We start from the raw sequence: 24,540 nt of genomic DNA, 5'->3' as shown, positions 1-24,540 counted from the left end.
GAGTTAAATATTATAAAACATATCAGAATTGGACATTTAGACTGAGTCAAATATTTGAAAAACTCATTGGAATCAGGGATCAACAGTTCCTTTCAGATTTGGTCGTTTGTAAGTCTCCGTGGCTTTCGCATAAAGCTTTGTATTTTTCTCAGAAGTTTTGATAAATAATGTATGATGAATAATGTATAATTAATTTAGAGATTATTGTATGTCACCCCATGTGTTGCATGTTTTATACCACTACTTGCATTAGCAGCACATGTACATTTTTCCTGAATTGGGACAAAACATTAGAAGAAAGCCAAAACTACATTCTTTATTTGACACCCGCTCCCTAAGAGGCCAGACACGTTTCCGAGCCTAACCTAGTTGTGGCGAAAGAGTTTAAGGCCCATCCAGGTCCAAAGGTGGAAGAACACATAAACCGGGATCGTAACCGGAAGCAGCAGGCTGTAGAAACACAAGCTGGTTGTGCTAGTGCAGCCCTGGGGAAAGTTTTCGTCCACGCTGGCCGAGTAAAACAGACCCGCTAAAGACAAGAGTGGGACGAGCACAGTCATTGTAGGGAGCGACAGGAACATTCTTCCTCCGCCTGCGCTTGCCTTTACATCCAAAGATAATCGTCTAGGTCTGCTTGGGCTCCTCTTCCCGCTTCTCTTTGCCAATCATCCTTGCAGCCTGGGGTATCATATTAGGAATGCCATCCGTGATGGGGTAGGCAATACCCAGCTCTTCGTTAATTAGTTCATTGGTGGATTCTTCATACCTAGTAAATATAAGCAAATACTGCATAGGTTAGACTTACTGCTTCCATTGGTGTAAGGTATATTATTATTATTTACAGAAACTCAAAACAAAAACAAAAATTAAAACAAGAGTAAAAACAACCTTTTTTTAAAAAAAACTTTATTTATTTCTTAAAACATACACAAAAAATGAAAAAAAACCCACAAACATAACCAACACAACTTCACACACACAGACACACAACTTTCAACATAACAAAAGCTCAAACATAAAAAGACATCTTAAACAACAAAATATAACAAATCAAATAATAAGATAAATTATAAAATAATGTTAAATCCAAATCATATATAAAGGAAACATAACTTAAATTCATGTATATAATAATATTAAAGAGTAAAAACAACCCAAAATACTCACCAATTATATATCTATATGGATCTATCTCTCTAGATAGACATATATATATATATATGGATGTGAGAATGATCCAACTCAACCGCATCCCACTAAAATATAACCAGAAAATTAAGGTCCCAAAGCCTGGGTGAACAAAAACATTTTTGCCTGGTGCCTAAAAACAGATAATAATGACAAATGCTAATAGAAAGAACGCATAACGGGCAACTTATTATTCCGATATGTCATGGTCATCATGTTTGGTATGCCAGTGGCTTACAATTTCACACCTTATAAGAACATTTGCTGCATTGGTGTATTTGCCGAAAGCTCCCCCCCCCCAAAAAAATATGGGGGTGGGGGAAGGTTTGCTGAAGAACACCACTGTATGATGCTGAGATTTCTGTAGTGTATTCAGACGCTGCCCTTTCAGAAGGATCAGATCAGTTGGGCCTCCCTGTTGCCATGGAACAGGCATGTCACCTTTGCAACATGTCAACACTACAGAGAACTAAGTTACCTCTCAGGACAGGGGTCAGCAAACTTTTTCAGCAGGGGGCCGGTCCACTGTCCCTCAGACCTTGTGGGGGGCCGGACTATATTTTGGAAAAAAATATGAACAAATTCCTATGCCCCACAAATAACCCAGAGATGCATTTAAAATAAAAGGACACATTCTAAACACCAGGCAGGCCCCACAAATAACCCAGAGATTCATTTTAAATAGAAGGACACATTCTACTCATGTAAAAACATGCTGATTCCCAGACCGTCCGCGGGCCGGATTTAGAAGGCGATTGGGCCACATCCGGCCCCCGGGCCTTAGTTTGGGGACCCCTGTCTCAGGAAACCTTACTCTTCCATTACTGATCTTGTCCTAAAGGAATTCCAGAGAAGCTGCTGACCTTGGAAAAACTATTATCTCTTGGCCTCAGTTCTCCACCTGCAATAAAGGTAAAGGGACCACTGAACATTAGGTCCAGTCGTGACCGACTCTGGGGTTGCGCGCTCATCTCGCATTATTGGCCGAGGGAGCCGGCGTACAGCTTCCAGGTCATGTGGCCAGCATGACAAAGCCGCTTCTGGCAAACCAGAGCAGCACATGGAAACGCCGTTTACCTTCCCGCTGTAGCGGTTCCTATTTATCTTCTTGCATTTTGACGTGCTTTCGGACTGCTAGGTTGGCAGGAGCTGGGGCCAAGCAACGGGAGCTCACCCCGTCACAGGGATTCGAACCGCCAACCTTCTGATCAGCAAGCCCTAGGCTCAGTGGTTTAACCACAGCGCCACCTGGGTCCCTCCACCTGCAATATGCAGATAATAATACTGTACTGGCCTACCCTGCAGGGCTGTTGTAAGGACTTGCAGCAAGATGGCGTCTGTGACACGCTACGACCTTTCTAAAGTGCAATATCTTAACTGCGTGTTGCAGTGTGTGTGTGTGTGCGCGCGCTAACATTTAAGCCAAAGGCGCGCGAGAAATGTATACCAAGAAATAGTCTTGCAGAAACCGCCCCGAGATCTTGTGATGAAGGGCGGCCTATTAAATTAAATCTAATAAATAAGAAAGTAATAAAAAGGAGGCGAGGGCAAGGTGGAAGGAACATTCGGAAAGGTAAGGACGCAAGCGGAGAAGGGCAGCTGTAGGCGACACGCGTTTACATTTGAGCGTGGGGCCCGGGTTGCAAGAACGTCTGGAAGCAAACAAAATTACAAAGGCCTTTGCAGAAAAAGAGGTGTGGAAATAAATGCAAAGGATAGGCGGCTAACCTGAGCGGCTTCTTGGACAAGGGGCACGCGAGGATCTCCAGCAGGCCAGGGTCGAAGGGCGGGCGCTGCTGTCCTTGGGCGCCGCCGCCCGCCTTCCCCTCGCTCTCTGCCGCGGAACACCACGCGCGCCGGGCTGCTGCTCTCGCCGGTGCCGCCCGCGCCGCCTTCCCCCAGCGCGGAAGGAGAGTCAGAAGCCGGAGCCCGGGCAGGGCTTGCATGATCTGCAGCTGCGCTTCTGTCTCTGCAGCGCCGAGGTCAGCCAGGAAGGGAATCTGGCTTGGGGAAGATCGTTTCCTGGGTCAGGCGATCGCTGCTGTTGTTGTCACATAGGAGGAGAGAGGGAGTCTGCGTAGTAGGTTCCTCGTAGTCGATCATTCAACTGCTAGGTGGTGCTTAAGGACTGCATACTCGGCACGGTAGTAAACTGTTGAAACATTTGTAGAGGACGCGCTTCAGAGTAAAGCGGTAGGCATTTGTACATTTACTTGCAAGAAAGCTTCGTTGACTGGGAGTAAGATGCGCGCAGGGGATCGTGGCTGCTGCATTTGTGCGTTTACTTGCAAGAAAGCATCGTTGACTTGGAGTATGATGCACGCAGGGGATCGTGGCTGCAAATCCCAATGCGGGCTTGCTTTTCAGGAAGCCTCTTGGAACCTCCTGGAACTTCTGAGTAAACGTGCGTGTATTCGACTGGGGCTACGCCGCTGCAATCCTGTGCATAAACGTGGCAGATCCTAGGCATGTTTCTTCCAAAGTTAGCTCCAACTGATTTGAATGGGACTTTCTCCCAGATGCGCAGGGCATTGCAACCATACTTCAAAATGAATGAAGAGAGGGGGACTTATTATTTCTGGGTAAACAAACCTAGAATTGGGTTGCATGGTCGATTCAGAGGCTGGGACCATCCAAACGTGAGTAGCTAGAGCCAAGGATTGCAGCTTTACATGGGAGCAAGTCCTTCTGATATGACTGAGGCTTATTCTGAGTAAACCTTTGTACGATCAGATAGCACAATTTATGCAAAATTGATTTAATCCATGGATGGGGAAGTAGTGTCCCTCCAGATGTGGTTGGATCCCAATTCCCACAGCTGCTGCAGAACATGGCAACTACGATGCCTGTACAGTACAGGCAAACGACTGGCAACATAGAACACCTTGCTCACAGGATTTGTTCCGGCTGCCAGGTGAAGTTCAAGGATGTTCACCCAAACTCAGGTCAGGACCAGATTATTTATGCAACCCTTATCCTTTGCATACCCAGTAGGTCACTGCAGACTGTGGGGGAGTTTCACTTGCAATTCTAATGCTTTCAGTAGCTCAGGCTTCAGGGTTTCTGCTCTGTTCTGTGAAATGGCATTCCGGTTGAGATACAACAGGTGCCCAATTTTCTGCACTTCCCAGAATCATAGAATTGTAGAGTTGGAAGAAGCAATTGAATAATTTTTGCCCTGGTCTGCTTTCAAGCTGGATGAATGGGCTTCTGCAATGGGTGTCTACTTTGTATTTTTTAAAATGCAGTTTATAGTGGATTTCTTTTTTTATTTTACTGGTTTATTGCATCTTGTACATTGCCTTGAGAGGTGTGTGTGTGATGATATTAAGGTTACCAGATTTTTTTTCAATGAATCCGGGGACACTTTTAAACTTCAATTGATTTTGTATGGGTACTGATTTGTAAATCCTGGAAACGGGGACGTCTGGTAACCTTAGTAAAGGTAAAGGGACCCCTGACCATTAGGTCCAGTCGTGACCGACTCTGGGGTTGCACGCTCATCTCGCATTATTGGCTGAGGGAGCCGGTGTACAGCTTCCAGGTCATGTGGCCAGCATGACAAAGCCACTTCTGGCAAACCAGAGCAGCACACGGAAACGCCGTTTACCTTCCCGCTGTAGCGGTTCCTATTTATCTACTTGGATTTTGACGTGCTTTTGAACTGCTAGGTTGGCAGGAGTTGGGACCGAGCAATGGGAGCTCACGCCATCACAGGGATTCGAACCGCCGACCTTCTGATCAGCAAACCCTAGGCTCAGTGGTTTAACCCACAGCGCCACCTGGGTCCCTCACAATAACCTTATAACCTGGTAACCTTACAATAAATAAAAGAGGAACTAATTGTGATGGACCACATAAAGCTGTTAGTGCTACTTGAATTCAACAAAGAAACATTGCCCACACTCAGACTTTGTAAGAGAACTGCTCCTACAAATTGCATATAAATAATTTGCCTGCTCCCCCCCCCCAGGTGCGTTTTGTAGGTGAACCAGGGATTGACGATGGTGGGCCATGCCAGGAGTTCTTCACCGTCATCGGTAGGGAACTTTGTGCTCCAGAAAAACAGATATTCAGGCACTTTGAAGAGTCACATCTGATTTGGTTCTCCCACCAGGTATGTATGCTTGCATTTCCGTAATGTGCTTAATTTATGTTGCGTCCCCGTCGTAGAATTTTTCCGCAGGATCAGATCTCAAGGCCCATCCGTTCCAGAACTGTGTTTCTAACAACGGTTATTGAGATGCCTCTGGGGCCTCACGAGTAGGGCTTGAAGGCAATAGCCATTCCTTGTTATTTGTTCCTACATCTGGTACTTAGAGATATACTGCCCCTGTCAGCGGAGCTTTCATTTAGTTAAGAGAGATGTATCCCTCCTGAATTTGCTACCACTTTTCAAGCCATCACATGGTGGAAAGAATAATGCTTCTCTTATAATTGGCTTCCTAAGTCTACTTTAATTTTCTGAACTGCAGTTCATCACCTAACCTGTATTACCACATGTCGTTGTCAAATGAGGGCATATGCGAAGGGATTGTGTCCGCACAGAATCTAGATTTCAGAGCACCATAGGTGCCAACTCCCAGATTTAAAAGTCCGGGATCGGCAGCCACGCCGCACCGGAAGTCGCGCTGCAGCCATTTTGGAACTGGGCAGAGCAGCACAGGAGTTGCTTCTACACATGCTCTGCCCATTTCCAAAATGGCTGCAGCGCCGGAGGTCGTGCTGCGGCCATTTTGGAACTGGGCAGAGCAGCACCAGAAGTCGCTTCTATGCATGCTTTGCCCATTCCCAAAATGGCTGCAGCACCAGAAATCGCTTCTGCGCATGTCCAGAGACTCCAGACATGCGCAAAAGTAGCCTCCCCGGGCCGGTAAGAATCCGGGGGATTTACGGGGGTGTTTTAAATCTGGGCTGCCAGCGGGAAATGGCTGGAAAAACAGGGGTTTCCTGGGGAATACGGGAGACTTGGCACCTATGCAGAGTACCAGTGTTGCACGCAAATCCAAACTGGGCATGATATTATGAGCCCAGCTGCTTCCATAGCTACTTCTCAGTGGCATCTATTTCCAGGGCTGCAAGTCAAGTCTCATCATCCTCAACCATTGGCCACGTTAGATGAGGCTGTTGGGGATTTGGAGCCCCCACAGCATCTTGGGGGGTATAGGTTCCCCATCCCTAACCTAATCTGAACTTCCAATACATGTATATTTATTTTTTTCAAATTAGGTACCAGCGCAGGAAGACATATATTTCCTAATCGGGAAGCTGTTTGGGAAAGCTCTCTATAACATGAAGATAGCTGCTTTCCCTTTCCCTCTTGCTCTATTCAAGAAGATGGCAAACATTCAGCCAACCCTGGAAGATTTGAAAGAGCTCTCTCCTGTAGTAGGAAGGTATGGAATATTCTGCATGTCCATGTGAAATAGCATTGTGAAGAAGTACCCTTCCTTGCTTCGGTATCAGAATTGCAGGGTTTACCCCAGGGGTGACTAACCTGTGTTCCTTCAGAGGTGGTTGGACTCCAGCCCAGCCAGCATGACCAATGGCCAGGATTGACCATTAGCATCAGGAGGGACACGGGTTAATCACTCTTGGGTTAGGTAGACCTTATATGTTAAAATCCTTTTGCATAATGGGGCATAGACTACAACTGCAGTTTCAAACTCACTTATTTGGAGGGCTGCAATCTGAACCCCATTGGTGGGAGGGTAAATTCAGTAGGACGTTTGAGGAGGCATGGCTAGGATTGTGCTAAAAATTCCCTTCAAATCAGTCAGAGTAAAGGTAAAGGTGCCCCTGACCATCAGGTCCAGTCGTGTCCGACTCTGGGGTTGCGGCGCTCATCTCGCTCTATAGGCCGAGGGAGCCGGCGTTTGTCTGCAGACAGCTTCCGGGTCATGTGGCCAGCATGACAAAGCTGCTTCTGGCGAACCAGAGCAGCGCACGGAAACGCTGTTTACCTTCCCGCCGGAGCAGTCCCTATTTATCTACTTGCACTTTGATGTGCTTTCAAACTGCTAGGTGGGCAGGAGCTGGGACCAAGCAACAGGAGCTCACCCCATTGCAGGGATTCGAACCACCCACCTTCTGATCAGCAAGCCCTAGACTCTGTGGTTTAACCCACAGCGCCACCTGGGTCCCTTCAAATCAGTCGGAGTATATGTCAACAAATACATTTAGGATTGGAACCATTGTATTTCCCCTTTTCTCCTTTATCCGTTAGTAATCTTCAGGCAGTCTTGGATGAAGATTATGAAGATGTCATTGAAAACATGATGTTGGATTTCACAGTAAGAGATGTTGATAATCTTCTAACAGTCCCTCCCTGTGTTTCTTCTATGCACACGCGGGCGAGCACATTTCCTTTTTTTTGTGGCTGAACGGGTAGTTTTTTCATCCATTAACAACAAAAAATCGACCCTACTTTCCCACTTTGAAACATACAAACCGTGCAATAAACATTACAAATCATAACAGTAAAAGCACCTGTAATCTTAACGGTACTAAAACAGAATGGTAGAACACTTTTTGTGAAACCCAACTTTGCAGGATAAAGGTTGGGGGTGTCAATTAAATGCTCAGATCACTAGACCTGGCTTGGGAGTTTGTGGGGTGGAAGAACGTTTTGCTATTGAGTGTCATAATCTATTGGGGGCTGCACTTGAGCCAAAAGTGGAATGGCTGCCCCCTTTTCTCTGTTTCTCCTACCCCCTTTTCTATCTCTGTCACCCCCTTTCCCATTACGAGATTAGCCCAAGGGTTGCAGGTTGCCACATCATCTGCCTAAAAGACAATAACAATGGTCCTGAGATGCTTGGGCATGGAATTCGAGGGTGCCACCACAAACAAAGCCCTCCTTTCGGTTGCCGCCTCTCAGAAGATGACCTTCATTCCCAGGCAACCCAATGCAGGAGAAGACAGTCCTACAAACTGCTTACATGCCTTTACACAGCATCCAGCTTTCAAAATAAAAGAACGGAATGGCTTAACAACACATCGTAATATCTTTTTGTTTGTTTGTTGTTTCCCTATTTAGATAACGGAAGAACATGATGGATCCATCGTTGACGTTGAATTGAAAGAAAACGGTGCTAACATTCCGGTTACCAAGTGCAACAGGCAAGATTTGTTAAGTCCTCTCCACCCCACCCTATTTTTAATCAGTTATATTTGGACAAAACTATATGTTGCAATGAAAGCTCTGGGTTTTCAATCCTGTACATTTCTCTTATAATGCCGATGGAGGGTTATCTGGAAGGGTGTTTCTCAACCCTTCCCTTCTTCATTGATTCCCCCCCCTGAAAATGCTCCTGCTGGAAGGTTTCCTTCCACCCCTCCAAAATCACTAGTGAGACTGGCTGCCAGCTGTGTAGGGCGATTTGCAGGGGAGAATTGGCGAGCTCAGGACTAGTTAAGCACCCTTCCTTCCTTTCCACCAATGTTCCCCTGTAACTGGAAACCAGACATTGGTTGATGCCATATTGCAATACAACAACATAAATGCTCTTGGATACCTTTCAGGGGGTCAAAGCTTTGTCTCAGCAAAGTCAGTGGCTAACTCGGACCTTTGGTTGGGAGAAGGGGAAAGCAACCATGTTTAGTCCTGGGGTTTAAATCACCTTTCTGCTAAAGATGCTAGGTAATGCTGTCATGAATTTGTGCTGTCCTCTGTGGCCCCTTTGAACTTGAAAAGCTCCAGAGATGGTACCTGGTACCTTTGCCAGAGGGGGGGAAAGCATAGGTCAAGGTCCTAGGGACATACATATGGAAAAGCATAATAATTGTGGGTGTTGGAGCATAAAGACTATATGGGTGATACTCATGCATGCTTATCGTAACCCCACTGCTTCAAATTGTCCGTGGTTTCACTGGCTCCAGGATGACACTGCTAGAGGAGAAGAGGCTGAGGAAGCCATGAGCAAATCTTAGATGGAAACTTTTCAAGACTTTCAAATTTCATGCACGTTTTTAGGGGAAGGGGGCATGGAGACTTGGAATGTTGTCATCTGACATTCCAACAAACAGGTGACGTGGTTCTGGCAATAATAATATTTAGCAGTTTTATACTTTTTTCTGATGCCTACTCCAACTCACATAAATCGCCTTCTGTAATCTTGGCGGCAACCCTCTAAACTCGGTCAGTATTATCACCCCTGATTTAGGGGAAGGTGAGAGAGTGGTTTTCCCAAGGACACCCAGTAATTTAACAGCACAATTCAAACCAGGGACTTTCCAATTCCCAGCTCAGTCTCTTAGGCTGCTGTCCTGTGCCATCTTATCTGAAGTTGGCTCCATTGAATTCAGCGGGACTTAGTTCTGAGTAGACATGCTTAAGTTTGAGCCGGGAGCTGATCTCACCAGATAGTAATTGTGTGGCCAAGCAGATGGGCACATCTTGCTTTCTGCAGACTCACTAAAAATACTCTTTTCAAAAGTACCGTAAGAACTCAAGTTGCACTGCTTATCTGTTTCATGAACAGGTGAGAGTTTATTTCGATACTTTTACATCTGTGTGTATAGACCACTTTGGGTCCTACCCAGAAAAGTAGCCTATAAATACAGTAAATAAATGAACCGCATTAATATATTTCCAGGAAAGAATATGTCGATGCTTACGTGAACTACATGTTCGGTACTTCAGTAGAAAAGCAGTTTGGGGACTTCATGTGTGGATTTAAAATAGGCTGCCCAAGTGAAATTTGGAAAATGTTTCTTCCTGCTGAGCTCCGTGTTGTTCTGCTTGGTCATACAAAATACGACTGGGAACAGCTAGAAAAGGTAAAACATAAATTTACCCAAAGTTCAATTGACTACTGGATCAAATATGCTTTGGGAAATGGGTGGGGATACCCTGTCTCTGTTAAGATTTGTTTTTGCGGTTCTTCATAATTTTACTTATGTACATTGTTTAGAGGTATTATTTTACTAAAATTGTGGAATTTGTTATTCTTAGTAGTAGTAGTAGTAGTAGTATTGTCCAGTTGTGAATGTATTGTATTGTATTTTTTATATCGAATCCTTTTGGCTGGGATTTAGAAACAGCTTAAGAGATTTTGGGTGAAATATGAAGAAATATATAAAATAACTAAATATTTTAAAAGGCAAAATAAAGGGAATGTATGGAGCAGCCCTCGGATTCCCTGCACAAAGTCATAAGGGGGACAGAAATATCTCGCAGAATTATGTTGGGCAACGAATGTTGATTTATATAAAGAGATATTGAAGGATTAACAGAGCAGGGCTATTTTTATTTCTTATGACAGAACGCGAAGTACCACGGTTATGAAAGGTCGGATGAAACCATTGAGGATTTTTGGGCTGTGTTTCATGCTCTTCCTGAAGAAAAGAAGAAGAATTTCCTCTGTAATAATGTATTTCTTTTTAAAAGTCAAAATGAATCATTTGTTTGATAGTAGAGTAGGAGAACTGAAAATAATGTCAATATATTTCACATCTGGCAACCAATGCACCAGATTTGGTTTCAGATAGTACATGGGTCTAAAAAAAAAGCCCGGGACACATTTTTCGCAGCCCTTTAGCGGCTGTGGTGGCTCATTTGCCAGATGTAATAATGTATTTAGCATTAAGTCTGGAAGTATGTACTCGATTCTGTCCAAATTAAGTCTCCTGTTGTATATTTTTCACTAGGAAGCTTAGTTTGGCCAGAATCGAATACAGACAACTCGTCATTTACGTGGAGGTTACATTCTGAGTCACAGCGTGTGTCCGTGAAATCACGTATATTTGAAAAACCATTGAAAAAGCCTGCAAATGCCTGGGTCTGCCCTCACTTCACCCCTTTTTTGTGTGACTTTTGGGGTTCAGCGCAATGCATGTGTGTGCAGCCGCGCACATATTGAACATGCCTAAATGGGGGGGGGGGGTTGTCTGTATACACTTTGTTGTTGTTGTTGTTTTTTAAAAAAATCCAAATAATTTTTATTGGTTTTCATGTATATACAAGAATCACATATAAATACAGTAACTAGTCCAGTGGAACATTCTTACTAAGTTTCATACACAGCACACAAGGAATTTGTTTATTTAGGCCTTGTCAATTCACATATCCTCTCCACAGATATTCTTGTGTTGTGGGTGGAATAAAAGTCTCTTCTGTCTCATTTAAAATTATAAAGGAAAAGAATGGAAGCAAAGTCTCATCAAAAGTGCCTTTAATTACCCTTCTATGGCGAGTAAGGTGTTCCAATAGAGACACATTCCAAAGGTTACTTACCCAGATTTCAACGAGGAGTTCTATAGGTTTTCCCCAATATTGGGCTATTTTTAGTCTGCATAGACTTGAAAGCCAGACATCACTCAGCCTTGGCCAGGGTGGATTTGATTTAAATCAAATCAATTTAAATCACTAGTCAGTAAGACTTGATTTAAATCATTTTATTTTATTTTTGCAGAAAGACTCATTCTTGCTGGTGTAATCTTAATATTTACAACCAGCTGAAGGTTTCATTTTTGGAATAATAAATTTTCAGAGTAGTTTTTACAGTTATATCACAAATTACTGATTTGGTTATCCAATTAGAAATACATAGACAGATAATTATGAAATTATTGTGAGGTTTAATAAGTTAACTGTTTATATTTGGACAACTTTTCTGTTGTACTATATTGGAAGGAGAAAAATAATCATTAGTAACAATTTAAACAATTTATTTCACTAAAACAATAACATTATAGCATAAGTATCCATGTTTGTTAACTGATGTAGTTAAACAAAAATTTTTTTTTAACCCTCAGACTGAGTTTTGGCACACATGAAAAACTTAAAAACAAATCCTTATGTTCTGATGAATAGTCTTTGGACTATAATGTAACTTAAATAGAAAACTATCTTTAGAAAGATTTTTCCTCCAAAAGCATTTTATTTTAAAAATCTGATTTAAATTTTAAAAATCCATTTTTAAAAAAACAAAAAACCATTGATGTTTATCCACCCTGGCCCTAACGCACACCATGATTTGTAATATATTGTCAGGTCAAAAATTATGAAACCAATATCATGATAATGGATTTCAAATAAATGGTTTTGGATGATATATTGATACAGTCCTACCTCTGCGAACATCCCGCCCCCCGATCGTCCATTTCAGCGGATGTCCACAGCAAACCCGGAAGTACCGGAACGGGTTACTTCCAGGTTTGCCGCTTCGCGCATGCTCTGTTGAGCGTCTCTTTCGTTGAGTGTCCGGGGTTCCGGAACGGATCCTGGACGCTAGACGACCTACCACTGTATATCGCCCAGCCCTAATGGACATCCTGGATTCTCACCTGCCAGCTAAAGTGCAAAGCAGCCCTTCCTCCACAGGGCTGGGTCATCATTATTTGCTAAGATACATTCTGGCTATGCATTGTTTAATTTTTACCATCTCTTCCAGCTTTTCTCACAGGGACCGACTGCATCCCTGCTCAAGGAATGGGACGATTCACAGTCACTATTGCGGATCTGAGAAGAGAAGATGCAGACCAGTGGTACCCCGAGGCCTGCACTTGCTCCCGAGTCTTGCATCTTCCTAGATACAGTAACAAGGATGTTCTCCAGAATATGCTCCTCGTCGCTCTAGAGAACTATGAAAAATTTGGCCTCTCTTAAAAAGCCTGGATGTAATTTCGCTGTCCCCTGCACCCCACTTCGAAACTGCTGTCGTTTCCCACAATTTGCTCAAGCAGCTCCTTCCATACAAGAGATAAAGGTCACTGAAACAATACAGCAGAGTGCACAGTTTAGTTTTTATTAAGTTTATGATTCGCTTCCCACAGCCAATGGAAGTCTGTGCTGAAAAGGTACTGGGACTAGGGAGATCATTCCGTAATTTATTTATTTTTTTGGGGGGGGGGTGTCAGCACATCAAAGGCCTATTTCCTTGTTGTCACCCTCTGAACTTCTCTTTGTAGGGAGCATCTAGAGAAGGACATCAAAAGTTGACTGGGGTCCAGTATGGGGAGAGGTGGTCATAAGAAGCATTAGGCTCCTAAGCCACAGAAGGGCTTGTCAGTCAGAACCAGCCAATTTGAATTGGGTTTGGAGACAAATTGGTAGGCATTGGAAATGGACAGAACCCAAGTTACATTTCCACTTAGCTCGCTGGGTGACCTTGAGCCAGTCGCTCTTTTTCGCCTGACCTACCTCACAGGGTTGTTGTGAGGATAAAAGCTGAAGGGGGCCATGTTCCTGTTCCTGTGATCCTTGAAAAAAGTTATAAATAAATTATATTTTCATGCAAGTTGAAGATGCACTCCAAGTCTGCTTTTAACTGGAACGCAACGGAATGTATTGGCTTGGCTCTACCTCCACTGTTGTTGTGTTGTTTAGTCGTTCAGTTGTGTCCGACTCTTCGTGACCCCATGGACCGGAGCATGCCAGGCACTCCTGTCTTCAACTGCCTCCCGCAGCTTAGTCAGACTCATGTTGGTGGCTTCAAGAATACCAGAGTGTTCTGGGGAAACCTACCCAGATGGGCGGGGTATAAATATATTATTATTATTATTATTATTATTATTATTATTATTATTATTATTATTATAACACTGTCCAACCATCTCATCCTTTGTCGTCCCCTTCTCCTTGTGCCCTCCATCTTTCCCAGCATCAGGGTCTTTTCCAGGGAGTCTTCTCTTCTCATGAGATGGCCAAAGTATTGGAGCCTCAGCTTCAGGATCTGTCCTTCCAGTGAGCACTCAGGGCTGATTTCCTTCAGAATGGATAGGTTTGATCTTATTGCAGTCCGTGGGACTCTCAAGAGTCTCCATAATTGCATAATTGACATAATTGAAGGTAAAGGGACCCCTGACCATTAGGTCCAGTCGTGACTGACTCTGGGGTTGCGGCGCTCATCTCGCGTTATTGGCCGAAGGAGCCGGCATACAGCTTCCAGGTCATGTGACCAGTATGACAAAGCCGCTTCTGGCGAACCAGAGCAGCGCACGGAAACGCCGTTTACCTTCCTGCTGTAGCGGTACCTATTTATCTACTTGCACTTTGACGTGCTTTCGAACTGCTAGGTTGCAATTGCAAGTGTTTATTAAGCATATCTCAGAAGAGAGAAAAACATGTCTGCTCTCTGTGGTCAGCGCAGAAGCAAAAGCTAAAGCCATACACAACGGAAGTTCACAGTCTTCTCTTCTCATGAGATGGCCAAAGTATTGGAGCCTCAGCTTCATGATCTGTCCTTCCAGTGAGCACTCAGTTCTGATTTCCTTCAGAATGGAGAGGTTTGATCTTCTTGCAGTCCATGGGACTCTCAAGAGTCTCCTCTAGCACCATAATTCAAAAGCATCAATTCTTCGGCGATCAGCCTTCTTTATGGTCCAGCTCTCACTTCCACTGTTATGAGGCAGCAATGCTTCGGATCCCAGTTGCTGGAAAACGCAGGAGAGGAGAGGGCCCTTGGGCTCATCTTATGCTTGCTGGTTTCCCTCAGGCACCTGGTTGGCCACGGAGAGAGCAGGGTGTTGGAGTAGGTGGGCCATTGGTCTGGTTCAGCAAACTCTTCTTATATGTACTTGGTGAGGACTGGAGTGTTGTGTCCAGTTCTGGACACTGCTGTCATCTCTAGCTAGCAGGACTAGTGGTCAAAGATGATGGGAATTGTAGCCCAAAAGCAGCTGGAGACCCAAGTTTGGGAAACCCTGATGTAGAGGACTGAGAGTTAAATTCCAGGTGTACCTTGAGGGCAACAGGTCAGCTACCCTGGCTGTAGACAGGCACTGCCCTGTGTTGCTGAGTCAAAGGCAGAGATCTATGAGGTCACTAAATCGGCAACAGCAGCTACACGTCAAGCAAGCCTTTATGAACTCATTCGCATAGCCTTCCTTTGCTTGCAAGCGGCAGAATGAAACACTGGCCTCTGAGGCTGGTGGCTTGGTTGGAATCCGGGGAAAACGCCTGATTGAGAAGTCACCATGTCATCTTGAGCATGGCCAGCATGTATCATCTTGTGTTCAGGTATGGGGCAGCACAGGTTTTAAGAAAACAGAAGGGGAAGGGCATTTAATAGATAATTTCTACACCACCTGTTATTTCTCCAGCAAACAAACTAGTATGTTGGGAAAAGGCATACTGCAGAGCTTGGAAACCTGTGACACTCCAGGTGTTTTAATTTTTATTTTATTTATTTATTCAATGTAAACTCCACCGTTTATCAGAAGTTTGCCAGGTGCTGTACAACATTAAAAACACATTTTATGGAGCATAATAAAAAATAATAATAGCACAACAATAAACAGAATAATAAAATAATCATAATAGGGCTCCCCCACCTAGCTTTAACAGGACATATATTATTTACTAGCCAAAGGCCTGGGGTAAAAAGGGATGTTTTCACCTGCCGCCTAAAGAGATGTAATTATGGCATCAGGCATGCCTCTGGGGAGAGCATTCTGCAGATGGGGAGCCGCCAAAGAAATTGCCTGGGATGTGATGGACTCCGACACCCATCAGTCCCAGCCAGCATGGCCAATAGTCAGGGAAAACTGGATTTGTAGTCTAACAACATCTGGAACAGCACAATGAAGGAGTAACTTCGTGTGTGTCTACAAAGGATACATTTAGTTTTTTAAAATAATTCATTTTATAAGAAAACAACAACAAACAACATTTCTAACAATAAATGAACAAAATACAGCAAACTAATACTAAACTAAAAACAAATACATAAAAATATTTCTTCTATAAACCTTATTTTCATTCACATCCTCAAATGACTTCCCTTGTTCCCTTTCTAAATTTTATAATAATAATAATAATATAAAAAATTATTATTTATACCCCGCCCATCTGGCTGGGTTTCCCCAGCCACTCTGTGCGGCTTCCAACAGAAAAATAAAATACAGTAATACATTTTTAGCAGTTTATTCTCCATCATCTAAAATCCAAATCTTGATTTAATTATTCCTTAATCTATTAACACTACTTCAAAATCTTATTTTAACGCTCATAGCCTATATGACAAAGGATACATTTAGGGGTAGCAAAAGAGGTGGTCTCCACCCTCTATTTGAAATCTTATGTGGTTATATGACCTGGACCTGGGACTAATGTACTGTTTCTAATACCATGTAGGTATCTCTTGTCAACAAGTCTGCAGCCCTATATTTGGGAACAAGCCCCACTGAACCTGGTGGATGATACTTCCAAGTATCTATAACTAGTATTGGGCTGTAGGGGTACAGCTTTATAGAGACACTCTACAATTGTAGCCCTATTTAGCTGGGAGCAAGCCCCAATGAATCCAACAGGACTTCTGAGTAGACATGGTTAGGAGTGCACAGTTCTTTAGGAAGGAGCACCACCGAACTCAGTCTTAGTGGGAGATGCTTTGTTCAGCTCCTCTTCCATTCCATTGTCCTCTGGAAAACCTTCCCAAGGGTCCTCTAGTCCAACCCCTTGAAATGCAGGAATCGCGGCTAAAGAATCCCAGACAGGTGGCCATCTAAGCTCTGTTTGAACCCCACCACCTTCTACGGGAGTCCGTTCCACTGTCAAACAGGCCTTACTGTCAGAAAGCTGGTGCTAATGTTTAGTCGGAGTCTCCGACTTTTCTTTGTTATCTGAAGGTCTGGGTCACCCCCTTGACAAATTAGCTGCTTCTGATGCATGTTTTGAAATATTGTTGGTTTAGTCCTAATGTGCATTCATTTTATAGTACAGTACAGTGGTACCTCTGGTTACAGATGCGTCAGGTTACAGACACTTCAGGTTACAGACTCCGCTAACCCAGAAATAGTACCTCGGGTTAAGAACTTTGCTTCAGGATGAGAACAGAAATCGGGCGGCAGCGGGAGGCCCCATTAGCTAAAGTGGTACCTCAGGTTAAGAACAGTTTCAGGTTAAGAACGGACCTCCAGAACAAATTAAGTTCTTAACCCGAGATACCACTGTATGTTCTTTAGTTTTAGGGTTTGGGGGCATGCTTTCTGCATCTTATCATCAGACATGGTTTCAAGTACTGCCAGACTGTAGCTGTTGGCAACTAGGATGAGACTGATGTAGCTCCACGAATGTTAACATGGGGATCTCTGACGTGCTCTGGTGGAATGTTTAATCTTTCATGACAGTCTGTCCACATTATGTCGGGGACGTTATGAGCATTTCCCTTTCCTCAGCGCACTTCGTCTGATTCAAAATGGAAAGGAAGCTATCCTGTGCATGCTTATAAGCACTCGAGCAGTGCCAATCTGGCTTGAAGATCAATAAAAGAAAGTGGGGAAAATAAGGGAAAAAATGCATAAAAGTAAACAGTAATTTCAAGCTAATTCTTGCTTAGATACTAAAGGCTCCTCTATTGTTGTTGTTTAGTCGTTTAGTTGTGTCCGACTCCTCTATAGACAAACCTGTTTATTGAGCATGTATTTGGATTTGTTTTGCACAAAGCAACATTTTTCTTGCCCTTACTGTCTCATACCGACTATCCCTTCAGCTTCCACAGAGCTGACTTCTCCATTATTTTAACCCATCATGGCTGCTCTGATGTCAGCTGTATTCAGTGGTGGAGAGCCAGTTGTGCTATGACACAACTGGCCACATTTTTGCTAATGCCAGCTTGCCCACTCCACGGTTCCATTAAAAGCTGATTGACTGTGCAATCCTATGCATATGTGTAGCATCTCAGAAGTTCAATGGAGCTTATTCCCTTTTCTCACTAAAATTCTCTGTTCTGTATTGGTAAACTCTGCCAGGGCATATTCCTGTAAAACAGGTGTTTTGTTTTATTTTCAATAGTTTTGGGGGATTGACACATGGACGTAGCCAGGATATTTTTTGGGGGGGGGGGCTTTTGTCGGGGGTTCAGAGCCTCAGTTAGTTCTTTTGATTGATTTTTATTTATTTTGTAGGGGGCAGCTGCCCCCGCCCTCCCGGCTACGTCCATGGATTGACACAGTCTTGATCCTTATCAGCATACAAGGAGCCTTGCAAGCGTCTCAGAGCCTCTAATGCATGGGTAGGCAAACTAAGGCCCGGGGGGGCAGATCAGGCCCAATCGCCATCTAAATCCAGCCCGCAGACGGTCCGGGAATCAGCATGTTTTTACATGAGTAGAATGTGTGCTTTTATTTAAAATGCATCTCTGGGTTGTTTGTGGGGCATAGGAATTCATTCATCCCCCCCCCAATAATAGTCCAGCCCCCCACAAGGTCTGAGGGACAGTGGACCGGCCCCCTGCTGAAAAGGTTTGCTGGCCCCTGAGCTGTAGGGAATATCATCCCCTTGTCTCATGAACCAGTAGCGTTCCAGGCCCTGCCTAAACCACGAGCCTCTCCCAGCTCTACCTGCCAGGGATTGAACTGGGGACTGTCTGCATTCAAAGTGGATGTGCTGCTGTTGAGCCATGCCCCTGACAACTTAGCAAAACCAGGATGCTTGTCGGTGTTTGTGTTCAGACACATCCTCCCCCCTCCAAATGAATGAATGAATGAATGAATGAGCTACTTCTGCCCACCTTCTGCAAACAGTGTCCACGTGAAAGGGCTCTCCATACATGCCTCAGTAGGTGTATACATCTCCTTCATGAAAGTTGTTCAATGGGACTGGCACTCGGGACCCTGCGCAAGGGGGCATCCTGACTGGCCGAGCTTTCCCCATATGACTAAGAGATCCAGGTGCATAGAGTAGTAGAGACCCTTCACACGCTAGCCAAACATATGATGATGGCAAGGGTGCATGACTGCCGAGACAGTCTTGCAATCCCTTAAATCTCCCGTTACTTCTGTTGCGAACAGACACGACGCTCCGTTTGCCTGCATCTAGCTTTAAGCAAATTGCCTTTCGCATCCCCCGCCACACACACACACATGCAAGTGGCAACTGAGGATAACGTTTCCTACATCTGGCAAGGTACACTCTTATCGTCCACCAAAAGCTTATGCCATAATAAATCTGCTGGTCTTCAAGGTGCCAGGAGGCTCTTTGAAGTTTTTTGCTATCAGAGCTTAAATGATTATAGGTCTATTTACAGGTTAAGATCGTTTCCTTCTCCTAGTCTGTTGCAATGCAACTGGCCTATAGGAGATAAAGCTGGTGGGTGGGTGGGGTTGGGGGAGAGACTTTATAGGCCATTAAAACCTTCCCTTGATAATCCCTGTTCCTGTAAGAACTGCCTCTTTGCAAGCAAAAGCCTGCTACTCTTTTCTTCTTAAATGGTTTTTGGAAAGGCTTACTCTCTGCCTTCACTAATACATCCTGCGTAGTGCAAAACAAATGAATGGTAAATGTTACACTGTAGGAGAATCAATGCATACGGAATCTTCTGTGCGTTTCGGGTGCAAACTACTCTACAGCTGTTGCTATTTACCAGAGACAAACCCTATTTTCTGGATCCCGTCCCAGATAAATTACTGGCCCTATTTTTGCTTTTTGTTCGGGTGAGCTTGTTTCAAAGAGGCATTCAAGTCCCACCTTTCTGGAAAGGTTAGGCAGGCAGGGGGACACAGTCTTTTGTATCGTACCTACAGCACTTTCAGCAGCTCCTTCAGTTCCCTGACTTGGAAGCAGGAGGCACTCTGGAGCAATGGGATTAGCTGAGCAAGTGAATAGTTACTAAATCGTCACAAGTTAAGTCGCACAGAATCAAAATGGCTAGGCACGCAAATGCCACAGAGCCTGTGGCTTAGCAAAAGTACACTCCACGGTTCAATTAAAAGTTGATTTATAGTGTAATCCTGTGTATGTTCAATAGGGGCTTAGTCCCAGGAACATGTGGGTACAGGATTGCTGTCTTTAAGTTCCATAAAAGCGAGAAATAAGAAAATTTCACAAAAGAACACAGTAATTTCTAGCTAATCCTGGCTCAGATGCAATAACTAAAAGCTCCTCCAGGTTTATTGACTATGCATCCTGATTTGCTTGCACAAAAAGATGTTTTTCTAATCCTTTACAGCCCGGGTCTCACACTATGCTATCACTTCAGCTTGGAGTTGGGTCTCTCCAAGCCCTACCTGGAAATGCCAATGATATTTCTGCATGCAAAGCTCTGACCTTTCCCTAAGAAATGGACTTTGTATCATACATTTAAGGCACATTTTAAAATAAGTGCAGCCATGTATTCATGCACTTCCTTGAGCCAGTGAGTCATGCCTGGCTCATGTTAGCATTCCCCTCCAATTAACTCAAGAGTGCTTGCCTCCAGCTCTTTCCCTGCGCCTAAAGGGCTCTCTTCTACTCTGATTCATTTGTTTGTTGTTGTCAAGCTGAACCTCGGGCTCAAAATGACATTGCACATCTGCCACATTATTGTACATCAGAACGATAAGTGCATTTGCAATCATTTTGTGTTGTGCAGACCAAACCTGTAGCTTTTGTCCTCAGAATTAAATTCCACTGGGTTAAATGGTAAGCATATCACAGGATTACAGCTTTCTAGCATGTTTACTCAAAAGTATGCCTCACTTTGTTCAATGGAGCTTTATTTCCTAGTAAGTGGTACCTTGGTTTATGAACACAATTGGTTCCGGAAGTCTGTTCATAAACTGAAGCGTTCATAAACTGAAGCGAACTTTCCCATTGAAAGTAATGGAAAGTGGATTAATCCGTTCCAGACGGGTCCGCGGAATACTCAACCTGAAACGTACTTAACCCGAAGCATGGGTGTAATTGGTTCCGGAAGTCTGTTCATAAACTGAAGCATTCATAAACTGAAGCGAACTTTCCCATTGAAATTAATGAAAAGTGAATTAATCCGTTCCAGATGGGTCCGTGGCGTTCGTAAATCGAAAACTCGTAAACCGAGGTGTTCATAAACCGAGGTTCCACTGTACTTAGGAGGATGTCAGCCTAAACATTCCAGGTCTTTTATGTTTTCCTTAAAATGCAAAGCTAAAATTTTAATCCATGCTTCTGTACAGAATACCCAGTAACTGAAGGGCCCTGCAAGAAATCATTAGCAGAGGAATCCTATACTGTACATGTCTACTCAGAAGTAACTACTAGAGAAGTGAGCATAGGTTTGCTACCCAAATATCCAGTGCATCATTTCTGAGTGTTGCTAATGCAATACAAAAATGCAGGAAAGAGCCATTTAAGAACAGACTGTTCCTTCTAATCGATGCATCTCTCTTACTCAGCTTACAAGCACAGTAAATTCAAAATACAGGTTGTTGTTTTTAAAGCATCCCTTGCCAAAATATTTAGCTGGAATGTGGCCTGGGGGTAGATTTAATGTTACTGTACTGGGATTTCAAACTCACCTGGAAATTAATTCTCATCAGAAGTTTCTATTTGTGGCACGGCTTATATAGCAAAATATCTTGCAGGAACATAAAGGTGTTCATTGTCTACTTCAATTTATCAACCTCCTTGGAGCTTATATGCAATCAGGTTCCCTGTCGCCTGTCTGTCAGGTGTATTGTAAGAGGGCTGGGTGGTGGATAACCTGCCCTTGTTCCAAAAATGATTTTTAACTTTGCTTCCAGGGCTGTTACACACACTTATCCTCTTAATTTGCTCTGGGACCAACATATGCAGTGCAGTGCTGAGTGTGTCGGACTAGGACCTGGGAGAACAAGGTTCAAAACCCCACTCAGCCCTGAAGCTCACTTGAGCCAATCACAGACTCTCAGCTTAACCTACCCCACAGGGTTATTGTTAGGATAAAATCGGGGAGGGTGGGGACAGCCACATTGAGCTTCTGGGAGGAAAAGTGTGCTATAAATGTAAGAATCCTTTTTAAAAATAGCATATGCAAATTTGTGCCACAGGCCCCTGAGTCTTCTGAGTGCCTACCGGGTAGCAGTGCCGCTGTACACTGAATAGTTATGATTGGTCTCTTGAGAGAATTGCCCTCTGACCTGCCAAATCTTTCCATCTAAATATAAAATTTGCACACTGTTAAGTAGCCTCCTGCTGCCTAGTTTAGCTTGGTACCAGTGTGGTGTAGTGGTTAAGAGTGTCGGACTAGGACCTGGGAGACCTGGGTTCGAATCCCCTACTTAGCTGAGAAGCTCACTGAGCATAGCTGTCAAGTTTTCCCTTTTCTCGCGAGGAAGCCTATTCAGCATAAGGGAATTTCCCTTAAAAAGAAGGGAGAACTTGACAGCAAAAAGGTGGGATATAAATGCAAACAAATATCTCAGTTGGTTAGAGGATGGTGCTGATAACACCAAGGTTGCAGGTTCGATCCCCATTATGATACAGCTGCATATTCATGCATTGCAGGGAGTTGGACTAGATGATCCTCAGGGTCCTCTCCAACTCTACAATTCTATGGTTCTGTGAAATAAATATATGCTGCACCAACACAATATGGACTACACATCTTCCTCCGGCGCTTCTAGGGTTAACTGTCAGGCGCTCTCTCTCTCTCTCTCTCCCCCCCCCCCGCCTACCAAACTAGAACTTTGGGCCCAACCTGCCCCCCCTTCCCCGTGTCAGCCTCTGGTGGAAGCAGCGATTGGTTCAGCCGGAGAGTCTCCACGGCTTTCCATTGGGTGCGGCTAACACGTCAATCACGCAAAGGCGGGGCTCGCGCTTGGCTCTCTCTGCTGGAGGAAGGAAGCCAAACTTCGTTGTTATTGTAGCGCGCAGCAGGAAGCAGAGTACAGAGGTGCCTCCTCCGTCTCCGCACCTGGGACTCCCGGGGCGCAGCAACAGCAGCCAAGAGCCGGTGAGCGTTCCAAAGGCGTTGCTTTGCGTCCCGCGGGCGCTGCGGCTCGTGCGATCCTGTGTTGTGCTGTCGCCTCCTTTTTTTATATAGAAGGGTGGGTGGTGGGGGTAGCTCCCTTTCCCTCAGCTTGCTGCTGGATATCGGAGGCTTTGCAAGCTTCCCGATCTCTCTCTGCGTCGTGCATTTCAGGCTCTCCCATTAGATCAATGGGATCTTTTGCCTCCTGGGTATAAACGGGGTTGATAGGATTGCAGCTGGGAGGCGACGAATAGAGAGACCCACAGCAGCCTCCTAGGAAACCCAACTCCACCGATTCCTGTTAATAATGGCTTCGCTGCCTTCTTTCTGGACTGACAGAGCCTGACTTTGAGCCTGCGATCCAATACGCACACTTAACCTGGAGGGGTCAGTCCTATTAAGAAGAGTCCACCCCACCCCTCCACTGGATCAGGCCAAAGGCCCACCTCGTCCAACACCCGGCCAGATAGCTCTAAGAAGCCCATAAAGCACGGCACGGGCGCATCTTGTTGCTGAGTTAGGCGTGCCTATGATTGGGTTGTTTTGAAGACTGGCTAATGAGGATAAGCCCCCTGTTTTGTCACACAGGGCCCCCAATAATCCCCCTTCCTGCGATTGTTCCTCCCATGCAATGGGGAGAAGAAAGATTGCTGGCTGCGTATGTGCATCTGTGCAAGATTATTTCTTCCCCCTTTCCAGCAAGACATTTTATTATATGCGGCCACTGGCACCGATGGATGGGAGGCAGCTACGAGATCTAACAATAATAGTCGGGGGAAACCCGGAAAATCCTGCGCAAGCCATATACTGTCTCCTTGCATCTCGGCTGCTGCTGCGCAGGAGAACTTCCCGCTGGATTATGCCCGCAGGTTGGCTGTAGAAAGAGCTCTTTGGAAAGCAGCTATTGCCCTCGGACTTTTTATTTTATTTTTTAAAAAATGGCTTCTTAAATTATTTGCTGGCCTTTAAATAATTTTATTTTGAAAGGTTGCTGAAGGAGTTCATTCCCTCTGCGTGTGCGGTGTTGTAACGAGGGGTGGGTGGGAATGACAGTCAAACCTCTATTTCAGTAACTGCATCCCTCGCTTGCACCGCGATGCAAGTCATTGCAAACACCGGGCGTATGTGCAGTTGTGTGCATTGGAAAGCAAAAATCCTAGAATCCCGGAGAGCAGGAATCGGGGCTTTCCACGTCACCCATGGGCAGGTATTTGGACCGGGTGGCGGCTAGTTTCCGGGACTTTGCGCGCGTGGCGGTGATGACGGCGATCCCCATCCCCCGTCGTGGACCCGCGCCTCTGTTTCCCGGTTACCGTCCGCGCAGTGGGACCGAGGAGGTGTGCTCGCTTGTCCCCTCCCACAAGCCAATTTCCAGTAGCTCCGGATGAGCTCATTCCGGTGCCTCTTGGGAGCATGCAAAAGATACTACAGTAAAACACTTTTGCAAATCGTCTCCCCCAGGCTCAAACCTTTTAAAAAAAGAGGAGACATTTCGGGGGTGGGGATGTTCAGACGTGGTGGGCGCGGCGTATTGTTGGGGTTGCATGGGGAAGAAGCCACGATGGCGATTGCTTTAAACCCCAATCCCGAACGTCTCCAATGCAAAGGGGGAGAAGCAAGGGTGGCGGCGCTTTTTCTGTTCGCTTTTCGTGGTGGGTCGGCTGGCTTTGGGGGATGCTGCAGCCGGCGGAGATGCACCCGGCGACCGGCTGGCGGAAAT

General features: G+C 44.8%; 4 protein-coding genes across 9 annotated transcripts in view; 2 read left to right on the top strand and 2 right to left on the bottom strand.

Moving 5' to 3' along the window:
• Positions 1-13,436, top strand: part of LOC118083329 (E3 ISG15--protein ligase HERC5) — a 35,886-nt gene extending 22,450 nt beyond the window's left edge. For all 4 annotated transcript variants that reach the window (XM_088660524.1, XM_088660522.1, XM_035111570.3 and 1 more), the window contains exons 17-23: positions 5,162-5,305; positions 6,418-6,584; positions 7,415-7,481; positions 8,228-8,310; positions 9,786-9,969; positions 10,455-10,554; positions 12,585-13,436. In XM_088660524.1, the coding sequence (XP_088516650.1) occupies positions 5,162-5,305; positions 6,418-6,584; positions 7,415-7,481; positions 8,228-8,310; positions 9,786-9,969; positions 10,455-10,554; positions 12,585-12,799 (960 nt within the window). In that variant the 3' untranslated portion in view covers positions 12,800-13,436. The remainder of the gene's footprint in view (positions 1-5,161; positions 5,306-6,417; positions 6,585-7,414; positions 7,482-8,227; positions 8,311-9,785; positions 9,970-10,454; positions 10,555-12,584) is intronic.
• On the bottom strand, positions 291-581 carry PIGY (phosphatidylinositol glycan anchor biosynthesis class Y). The gene has a single exon (XM_035111574.3). It carries the CDS (start codon positions 579-581, stop codon positions 366-368), a length of 216 nt encoding a protein of 71 aa, XP_034967465.1. The 3' UTR covers positions 291-365.
• On the bottom strand, positions 291-3,159 carry PYURF (PIGY upstream open reading frame). The gene is made up of 2 exons (XM_035111573.3): positions 2,917-3,159; positions 291-766 (listed from the first exon to the last, which is right to left on the bottom strand). The coding sequence occupies exons 1-2, from the start codon at positions 3,132-3,134 to the stop codon at positions 625-627; spliced, it is 360 nt and encodes a 119-aa protein (XP_034967464.1). The 5' UTR covers positions 3,135-3,159; the 3' UTR covers positions 291-624.
• Positions 13,437-22,658: 9,222 nt separating the features above from the next.
• Positions 22,659-24,540, top strand: part of HERC3 (HECT and RLD domain containing E3 ubiquitin protein ligase 3) — a 48,714-nt gene continuing 46,832 nt past the window's right edge. For 2 of the 3 annotated variants that reach the window (XM_088660521.1, XM_035111578.3), the window contains exon 1: positions 22,682-22,802. The gene's annotated coding sequence lies outside the window, so the exon portion shown is untranslated. Of the gene's footprint in view, positions 22,803-24,540 lie in introns of all 3 variants that reach the window. The other variant, XM_035111577.3, reaches the window with a different exon arrangement.

Source organism: Zootoca vivipara, chromosome Z1, assembly GCF_965207765.1.
Source record: "Zootoca vivipara chromosome Z1, rZooViv2.hap1.1, whole genome shotgun sequence".
Taxonomy (NCBI): domain Eukaryota; kingdom Metazoa; phylum Chordata; class Lepidosauria; order Squamata; family Lacertidae; genus Zootoca; species Zootoca vivipara.
This window is presented reverse-complemented; position numbering and strand designations above follow the sequence as displayed.